The 10879-nt window shown below is 38.5% G+C and overlaps 1 protein-coding gene across 1 annotated transcript in view; it reads left to right on the forward strand.

Annotated features, from left to right (window-relative positions):
- Positions 1-327: 327 nt before the first annotated feature.
- Positions 328-10879, forward strand: part of LOC121855928 (centromere/kinetochore protein zw10 homolog) — a 30243-nt gene continuing 19691 nt past the window's right edge. The window contains exons 1-5 of the mRNA XM_042351136.1: positions 328-399; positions 4252-4311; positions 4912-5132; positions 5285-5464; positions 10557-10676. Coding sequence (XP_042207070.1) covers positions 4278-4311; positions 4912-5132; positions 5285-5464; positions 10557-10676 — 555 coding nt within the window. The 5' untranslated portion in view covers positions 328-399; positions 4252-4277. The remainder of the gene's footprint in view (positions 400-4251; positions 4312-4911; positions 5133-5284; positions 5465-10556; positions 10677-10879) is intronic.

Genomic DNA, 10879 nt, shown 5'->3' on the forward strand with positions numbered 1-10879 from the left:
GGGTAAGCCACAGTATTCGCAGCGATTTAGGAAGGAATGGCTCAGAGATGACAGATACAAAAATTGGCTTCTGGAGGTGCCAGGAGATAATAAAAAAGGATTTTGTAAATTTTGCAAGTGTACTTTGTCTGCTAAGTTGTGCGACATTGAAAAACACAAAAACACTAAAAAACACAAGAAAGCAGAAGAGCCGTTTAGTGCAGAAAGACAGACAATTTTACCATTCAAGAAACTTGGGAATAATAGCTAGCGACTTTCCATGGAAGATTTAGCGACATTTAGCTACTTTTAGGTACCAGCCTAGCGACATTTGAAAATCCGAGTTGGCAACACTGCTTGATTTGTTTTGGCGCCTTTGACCAGCTGACTGTGTTAGGCCTGACACCTGCCTTCTCCGGGGTCTGTATTACCTTAAGTTATTAACGTATTTATAGTTTATATACTTCATATGTTGACACAATCCCTCTGAACTTCAGGAATGGTTAGGAAACTATTAATATGTTACGCAGTCGTCATTAAGGAGGGATTGATATGTGACGTCTGAAGCTTAACTTTAAGTCTTGATTATTTCGTCTTATTCTATTAGGTCCCAGCTGTGTGAAATACCTTACAAGTTGGCACCAGTGTGTGTTTTAAAAGATGATATACAGTGTAAATAAAATGAGGAGAAAGAAAGTGAGTTTGAGATTTGTATAAATTACTTCTAAAATAGACTTCAAGAACACTGCAAACCTAACTTAACGTTCCCAGGATAATACAGTATTTTTTTTTTTTTTTAGGTCATGTTGAGTCAGTTCCTCTGGTCTGTTCAAGAAGATCCCAAAACAGATAGAACAATTGCAGCTGGTATTATTGTTTTGGTCATCAAGTAGGTTAGGTTAGGTTGAAATCATTTTTTTCCGATGCTTTTTTTTTGTGTTTTGAATGATTAATTTCAACTTCCAAATATGTGGATGACCGAAACTATAATTTACTTTGCAGTTTTTGTACAGTAATATTATTTTGGCAGTGATTATCCAATCATGTACCTTTACTAACGCTATTTGTCCGGTATTCGTTCTGATTGATTGCAGCTAATGACACTGACCCTGGTAATTAGAGCATTTGGTAGTGTCCGTGCATGGAACCCTATATTAATATTTATGGTTAATATATAGGACTAACCCTTTGGGGCTGCATAGCTCCGATGCGGCTGCATCGTCTCGTGTCCAGAAAATGTCTCAAATTTCACCATATTATAGAAAGTTCTTTCTGTTTAATATACCGGGGAATTTAGGTAAGGTTAGGTAGGTTTGTTTGGTTTGATTGGTTACGTCTGTTCTTCATACCCACAAATGTTAAGTAGCACATAGTTTAAGAAATATAAATTTTTTAACATATTTCCACAAACTACAACAGTGTCCACTACAATATAACCAAAGAAAATCCGGCGTTTTTATAATTGTTTTCAATCAATTTCGCTTGCGGGTTAGTCCTATAAAATTACAATATTTATATAGGGAGACAACAAAAAACAGCTACATAGCATTGCTGTTGGAAATTTTTCTTTTCAATTTCATTTAAAATAATGCACTTTTGATCACACAAAGTGGGCAGGGCTTTTAAGTACTCTTGGAGTATGTGGCTAACACCAGAACGCATTGTTCGATTTTGTTAATTTTTTCCACAGATGTTCTTTGGATGATAGTAATTAATAATAAAAATGATACGACTGCATAGAACCTAATAGAACCTGACCTAATTAACCAAAGAATCTGATCTAACCTTACCTAACTTCCAGCCGTACCCCCTGCCATATTAAACAAAGTACATGAAAGCAACTTTTTTAAAGAGGCATGGTGTAATTTAAAAAATTTTGTGGGTGTGAGAGAACCCGCGGGCCGAGTGGGTCGGTTGTAAACAAACAGCAGAGACAGCACGCTCCGACAGCAAATTTTTTGGAGGATTAGTTACAGTAAATAATTATTATCTTGTGTACAAAACACATAGAGGCATCATTTTAGTGTCATATAATCAGTTTTTCACTGTGTTTTATCCCACAATTTCCTTCATCTTCATACCCTGCCTATTACAGCTGATTTATGATTATAGATAGAGAAAACTAAAAAACTATATAATAAATTTTGTTTTATAAATTCTATTACTTATCGTGTCCCCACTGAAACACGAGGAAGTGCATAGGCATGAGTATCTCGTGACATCCACACTGATGCTGATTGCCTGAGTAAAAAATGAACAATTTACTGTATATCTGTGAACCTGTCCAGTACTTTCTTCAGTGAAAATGAAAAGTCATATTAACATGAAAACTATAAGTTTCTGTTGGAAAAGCTTAAGAATAATTATTATTATTATTTATTTTTTTTGGCTATCTTGCTATATGAAAATCAATTAAAGTTCCGTGTATGGATACTACCGAAGATTACTGAATTTGATCACTTGTAAATTTAACCTAACCAATGTTTGCAGCAAGTGTCCAAATTCAGTAATCTAGGTCACCAACGTTAACAGCCTTGATGAATCAGAAAGAATGTTATGTCCTGAGGACACCATATTGACTGTTCATAATACTTAACTGTATATGATTTGTCATAGATAAATTGGACCAATCTATTTTAGGGTGGAAGTGCACTGTTTTATTTTAGGTAAGGTTAGTTTAGGGTTGGTAGGTTAGGTATGGGAAAGATCGCTGGGAAGCATTTGTCACCAGTTGAAATTCAAACATGGCGTCCTCGGGTGATGGAGCATATTTATCAGACTGTGAACTAACTTAACCTAATGACCATAATTTATTTTGATTAGGTTAAGTTTGTTTAGGTCATATCTTCAAATGTCAGATATAAATACTGTGCAGTACTGTCCTCAGGGTCGGATTAAGGGTCTCGTGGGCCTGGGGCTAATTAAGTTCAGAGGGGCTATCTCGGGCTATTTGTATAGGCTAGAGTATACACTGTATAGGCTAATATGTAAGTACTGTATGCATGAATGTATATTATATATGTATGTATGAATATATACTTGTATGTATATTTTATACCTTGTTTATTAGGGCTATGAAACACTGTTAACACATGCAGTCACCTACGTAGTGACAATATTATCACCGATCATAACACTAGCTTATTTACACGTACAGTATATAAGGCAGTAATTGATTTTTAGTTCACATATCTATTACAATCTCTGCAATACATATACACTATCATTGGCAAGTGTCATCATTTATAAACTTCTATTTTGTAAGTATTTTATCACTAAAAAATCAGACACTCACTCTCAGCTGAAAGACCGTAAACAAATTCCCGTCTCCCACGACAGAGAAGCTCCAAACCTTCATACTTTGGTCAATAGCATCAGACTTATGTCATCAGGAGCCAATCACAGCTCAGGAAGTCTGCTCCTATTTCCCAACCCCAAAGCGGTAAATTTGAACGTCAGCGGCGCAAAATATAACAGTAATGAGATTTAAAATAATGATCGCCAGCCGTAAAAGCTCTAATATTGTATTTCAAATCGCCCAGTAGGATTTTTTAATGCCTGTGGCGACCAGACTGGCTATTTTTGCTAGTCCAAAAGACCTATTGGAGAAAGGGCCTAAATTTTTGTAAGGAATTTTGTGGGCCTATTTTTCTAGTAGGCCTGGGGCAGCAGCCACATCAGTCCCATTAGTAATCTGCCCCTGACTGTCCTATCTATGGGTACAGTGTATTTGAAATGTTTACAGTATAAGTTCATACATATTTTTTCGTTGCTTCCAGATTAGATTTACCTAAAATGTATAATACAGTACAGTTTAGGTATACAGTATAGTGTAATGGCATTATGGTAAAGATGTGTCTTTAAGCTCCAGTTACCTGTTACCATTGGCTAAAGTAATCATGGGAGGTAGTGGGTCAGCTATATGAAAGATTATAGAATGAAATTATCAGAACTGCAGGAAGTTATACTGTGTGTGTCATAGGGAATGGTAACTTAGCAATGAATGTTCATAGATTATGTTGTGGGTACTGAACTGTACAGTACTTGGTAACTGCTTCCAACATGTGGATGGGCCAGGTTTGATCGAATTGGAAATTAACTAACCTGTGTAGCCTTATATAGCAAGCTTGTTTCTTGTGTTTTTCTTATTTTAACATGTGTTATAGGATTTATTTATTTATTATTATTATTATTATTATTATTATTATTATTATTATTATTATTATTATTATTATTATTATTATTATTATTAATCTTGCCTTTAAATTGCAGGTCTGTCTGAAAGCTTCACAAGCAACATGTCTCTTGTTGCTGATGTTGTTGCATCAATTAGTAAGTACTGTACTGCATCTGAAATGTAATTTTATTTGCATAATACTTAAATGAATTTCATTTCATTGCAACATTATTTTCTCGTGTTGTTCTTCACTTAATACTGGAATTACAGGCGTTATGTTCCTAGTACTGTACAATACAGTACCCTGCTCCCCACTGCAGTAAGTTAAGTTACCAACTTCAGTGTGGTGTTTGTAGTAGTTATTACTGTCTCATTATGTAGGTACAGTACTCTACACATGTCTCATCTGGGTAGTTTTGTAGATTTCTAATTGTCACGCAAGAAAATTATACCTATACTATTAGAACTTAACAAGGTAGTGTAAGCTTATTTCAGCACTGTAACAGTCAAAGTTGAATTATGAACACTAAAATACAACCATTTTTAAAAATAAATCACCACTGTATTACCTTTTCTGAAGAGTTGGCTTATTGTACAGGTATTTTAGATACTGAACGGAAGCCCAAAAATTTTATTTGTAAATTAGATTATAAATGTATTTACAATTCTGTTTCCTCACTTTGGCTTGAGTTACTTACAGCCAAATAAGACAATATTATTCTTACATAAGATGACATTACGTTAATCTGATATAGGGAGCAGGGGTGGTAAAGAGAAGACAGGCAAGCTTGGAATTGATGGACAGTTAGAGGAGCTGGTGAAGCGAGCAGAAGAAGGACGTGTAGGTGTGTTCCAGGCTTTGGGATCACGCTATTCCAAATTGACCACTGCCTTACATGATACTACGCTTCTCCATGATCGTGTCAATGCTGCTCTTCGAGATCTTACTAATCTCCATGATTCAATAGAACAAGAGGTAAGGTTGATAGAGTTGTGATCTGAAGAATATTGGATTGTGTTCTTTGATGATGATGTACTGTATGTATATCAGTTGAGGATATTGTACTGTATTACTGTATCAGTTACTCAATTGTGTCTTAAAACATGCCTTGTTATTGTTATTCCTAGGTGGAGAGTGGTGTAAAGAGCAGCGTTGGTGAAGTTGGAGGATTGGTTAGACGGTGGAAGGAAGTGGTGGTGGGCCTGGAAGCTGCCAACACACTCCTCAAAATTCATACACTTTTCGATGAAGCTCATAATGCACAACTAATTCATAGTTTCCTTACAACTGCAGAAAATCTGGCTAAGGTGGGATGAAATCATATTTAATTTGCTTTTACCTAGTACATGTATTACTATTGTGAATGTGTTGCTTAGTTCTGTATTGTACAACCCAGTACTGCACTGTATTTACTTAATGTATTTGTTTGACATACTGTGCAGTATATTATTTTATTTTTATTTTTTTCATTGAAATATTTTTAACTACTGTACTTTTATTGTATATACAATAATGATCTATATTCATCTTAAACTTTCCATCAGTCAGTCTTCATAAATACTGTATACTGTATAGTAAACAGTCAATATTGTAGAAGTACTGTACAGTACTGTACAGGGAGTCTTCGTAATTCATATGGGTTCCGTTCTTAAAAGTCCATCTGTATAATGGTTATACGAAATAACGCAGCAATTTTTCCCATATAAAGTAATATACTGTAATATGGGGGGGGGGGGGGTTAGGGTCCTAGCCAGTCAAGTTAGGTTACATTTGTTGATTAATCTGAAGTACAAAATGCAGAAACATGTAGTAATCATATAAATACTTTACAGAAATAAATAAAGCGCCTTCTTACCTTATTGTATATTGTATAGTTTACAGTACGTAATAAATAAAAGTTACTGGTACTGTAAACAGGCAGGAGGAATGTGGAGCTGTGGTGGTGTTGATTACTCTACGACTGAGTCCCACAGTGGAAGATTACAGTACAAGTACATACGCAGTGTTCAGACTTGGGGAGAGTTGTATAATATCTCCGTTAGCCGGAATCCTTCTTAGGAGGAAAACTCTGATAGCTGGAATTGAAATTTGCTCTTACGTAATTTTCCGGAAAATTCCGGTTTTGGGAACGATTTTCGGAGGTCGAAAATCAGGCATATTTTCTGAAAAAATCTGGAAATTATCCCCATTTTATTTATTTTTTCTGGGCCTGGGAGCAAATTCCAAGGATGAAATAATGCAAAATTCTTAGAAAATTCCAGAGATGGGGAATTTTTTCCGGATTTGAGAGATTCGTCTCGTTGCCAGGAAATCTCTAATGCCCGGAAGTGCCCTGCCCAGTTGTTCCAGCAAAGGGGGATATCACTTGTTATTTGTTAAAAAGTGTCTTGAAATGATGGGATTAGTGTTAAAGTGAAAAAAGTGGTGTCTTACAAGAATTGCTTAGTTTATTCTATTCCTCAATGGTCAGCATCTACCATATTTTACTGTAACTTATCCTCATAAACTTTTGTGTAAGAACATTAGATACTATTTATCCTTAAAGTTTTATTTCTTCGAGAAGCATTGAATATTTTCTATACAGGTACATTATTTTTTAATCATACTGTACTGTATACAGTACTGTACTGTACCAGTGAACTTTAAAGTCAACCAGCTCATGTAAGCATACAGTACTAATTTCTCCAGTCCTCAACAGATTGCAGTTCAAGTCAGAATGTCGTCTGCTAGCAGATACGATACATACAGTACAGGTACAGTATTTAATTATACTGTACATGTACTGTACAGTACTTGTCCATGTTAATGTTTAATATTTTATATCCTCCCATGAGTTGTTGATGGTGCAAATATGAAATACTGTACAGTACAGTACTGTATTTGAATAATCCGGGCTTATTGTACATGTACAATATTAGTGAGTACTGTATGGCATACAAGTACCTGTACTGTAATGATTTTTCTGTGGTAGAAAGAGCTATCTGTATAAGTGGGCACAGAAGCTACATGTATATGAATACATATAACACAGACTCCCTGGATCTGAATTAGTTAGTGAATTTTATATATGAAATAACAAAGGTTTTGGGTTTTAGAGAACCTTGTACAGGCTAAGTTTTGACTTTTCTGTATGAGTACAGTATTAATGGAGAAGAAATTTGACAACAATACTGTCCTTGTCTGATTACTCCCAGTACATTTACAGCATTTGTTAAAAGAATAGCATCCATACCACATTGGCATATGCCACATGGCATTCGTAATATTGTAGTACAAATAGTGACCTCTATTTATAAATCCCTGCATGTTTTACTCCTACACTGTTAAACCTGGGATGGGATGGCAATCATTTTCCCTCCTAAGGCTGATGACTGGATATTTTCTATGCTTTCATCAAAGTTGAAGGGTAGAATTGGGGTTCCCAGATTTTTGTTTGTGCATCTGGTGAAGGTTTGTTTCAGGAGCATAATGCAAATACAGTACTACTTCAGATCACTTAACAAAACTTTATGTAGATGAACCTAGTACTAGGTGCTTTTTTCTTTCTTTTTTCTTTTTTCTTTGTAATACAGTTAACCCTCAATTTACGCGGTCCCACATTCCGCGTTTCCACGTTTACGCGGTGCCTTGCCAGAACCTAATGTGCTCACATTACGAGGTACGTGAACCCCATTACGCGGAGAGTGTCCGGCGCGACGCTATTTTTAAATTCGCCCCACCCGCCTGCCTGCCTGTGCTCCTCGCCTCTCCCTCCTCCTCCCTCCGCTTGGGCAAGCCGCGCGGTAAGGTTGCGCAGTGTGTGTCTTTGTTGCCTTATCACTGACGTCATATGACGTATCGGACTGTGATTGGCCATGCATCCCTACCCCCCTCTGCTGCTAGCTGTAATTGGCTTAAAGTATTATGACGTGTCCACCCGGGGGAGGGAGGGAGGGAGGGAGGAAAGACCATCCTTGACCTAGCTGCGCCAGTTTCATCCCTCCACGCCAGACCGTGTAAACGTGCATCCATTGTTCTCTAAAATGGCTTCTGCCGGACCACCACCCCCAGAGAGAAACCTTTCCTTACCTGGACCCAGCGGCACTAAGCCAAAGAAGACACGACGTTCCTTAAGCTACGAGGTGAAGTATACCATCATCCAAGAGTTGGAGAAAGGAACAAGGCAGGTTGATTTGGCGCGCCAGCATGGTGTGAATGAATCTACGATTCGAACAATAAAGAAGGATGCAGCCAAGATAAAGGAGCACATGAAGATCACAAAGTCTACAGGTGCTTCTATGATCAAGTATTTTCACAACCAGGTGCTTCTCAAGACAGAAAAATTACTTGTGAGGTACTTGGTGCGTCAGGCGCGACGGAACATGGCGGTCGACACGCGCTCTGTTAAGGACTACGCACGTGAACTGTACATCGCAGTGGCACGAAAGATGGGAATTACAGAGCCCAAACCCTTTAATGCTTCCTCTGGGTGGTTACAGAGGTTTAAGATCCGGAACAAGATCACCAATATAAACATTGGTGGTGAAGAAGCGAGTGCTGACCGTGCTGCGGCTAGGGAATTTCCTCCGTTTTTACGTGAGATTATGGAGGAAGGACAGTACAGTGACGACCAGGTGTTTAACATGGACGAATCTGGTCTTTTCTGGAAAAAGCTACCTTCCAAGTCCTTCGTTGTAAAGAATGCCAGCAAGATTCGGGGCCGGAAGATGCAGAAGGAACGCATCACCGTCCTGTTTACCACCAATGCCTCCGGTACCTGTAAGCTCAAGTTATCGGTGATCCACACAGCACGCAAGCCGCACGCCTACAAAACCATGGACATGACCAAGCTAAATGTCCACTGGCTGACCGCACGTAAGGCGTGGATGTTCTCTACACTGTCCCTCTCCTGGTTTGATGACTGTTTTGTTCCCGATGTAAAGAAATTCTGTGAGCGACAGAATGTGCCATTCAAGATTTTTTTGCTGCTGGACAATGCACCAGGACACTCGCCCCTACTGTTAGATCGTCACCCCAACGTAAAAGTGGTCTTCCTTCCTCCCAACACTACGTCTATATTACAGCCCATGGACCAAGAGTTAATCTGTAATGTAAAAGCTGCATTCTCTACGAAAAAATTCAAACTCCTGAACGACTACACCAACACCAGGGAAGAGTTGCGTAACCTGAGTGACACCACCACCGATAGCAAGAGCGAAGAAGATGAGGATCAACAGTTGGCACAGCAAAAAATACTGTTCAAACAATTCTGGAGAGTATTTAACATCAAGAAAGCTGTGGACTTCTTGGTGGAGTCATGGGATCAGCTGTCTATTGCTACAATTCGTCACGCATGGAGACATGTGTTGCATGGAATACCAGGTGAGAGGAGGAGTCAATCTGTGACTGGTGAGGTTCAGACTGTTGCAGTAGCAGTGGACCTTGCCAGAGAAGCTGCGCAGACTGTTACAGTTCCAGGCTTCTCCGAGACCACCAACGACGACATCCTGGAGGTGATCAGAGATCCTGAAGTGACTGCCGACGAGATGTTGGAAGAAGATCACGTCAGTGAAGAGGAGGAAGAAGGTGCGTCATTCTCCGAAGAACACAGTTTAACTCATAGTGATATTAAGGGTGCCATGGAGTGTGCAGAGAAAATGAAGTCCTTCCTTTCCCGCGACAATGACGATGACCGCTATGAAGTCTTCCATACCCGGCTGGTGCAGGCTATGGAGCCGTACATCACGGTGTATCACGACAACATCAACACCAGCCGTCAGCAAAGCATAACAGATTTCTTCGCCCGCAACCCACCACAGCCAGCCCAAGCCAGTGATAGTGACAGTGAAGATGACTTTGAGGGATTTGTCAGGGAAGCCCTGACAACTGTAAGTGACAGTGATGGTGATTCACCTAGTAATGGTGATTCACCTGAGGGCCAGTAATCTGCCCTCTGCCTCGGAACCAGCCTCCATCCCCGTATGCCGACCCATCTCTTCTACTAACGTAAGTGTTCCACATAACTTTTAGGTTTTCTAACCTAACCTTTATTTTTCCTATGTTAACCTTTATTTTTCCTAACCTAACCTCGTCTATATTACTTGTTTTTTCATACCATCATAAAGTTAAGATAAAATTTTTACTACAACATAGTTGTGTGTCGTCAAAAAGTGGAGTTTGGGGGTCGGCCCGGACTCTATTTCAATTAATCCCATATGTTATGTTATTCACTTTACTCGTTCCTCACTTTCCGCGGGACCCTGCGGGTTACATTAACCGCGTAAAGTGAGGGTTAACTGTACTGAACTTTGATTTCAGTATTATTATGGATTAAGGGATGTTGATTTATGTTTTATGTATTTTGTAGAAGTAAAGTATATACTTTACATTGTACATTTGTTTAAGAACTGTTTTTCACAGGTTGAGTTGTTATTACAAGAAACTTCAGAGAAGGAGGTGGAGGGGAACCTAGAAATAATCAGCTCTCTGAAGGCAGAGTTACTTATTCGAAGGACACAGTTGGGGTACACTATTGGAGAGGTATGTTTTTCAGGGTCTTTCAGTTATTATTGATTCCTTACTTGTTACATCCTCTGGCTGGTATCAGTGCAGTGTGAGTCCGTATTGCAGTTTTATTCGTAAGAAATTAAAGATAATTCTTTTCCTCGTGGTACTGTAGTAGAGTGAAGAGTCTTATCAGAAAATCAGGCCAATTTATTTTTTGAAATTTAATTGGACACTAG

The sequence above is a fragment of the Homarus americanus genome, unplaced genomic scaffold, assembly GCF_018991925.1.
Source record: "Homarus americanus isolate GMGI-L3 unplaced genomic scaffold, GMGI_Hamer_2.0 scaffold19117, whole genome shotgun sequence".
Classification (NCBI taxonomy): Eukaryota; Metazoa; Arthropoda; class Malacostraca; order Decapoda; family Nephropidae; genus Homarus; species Homarus americanus.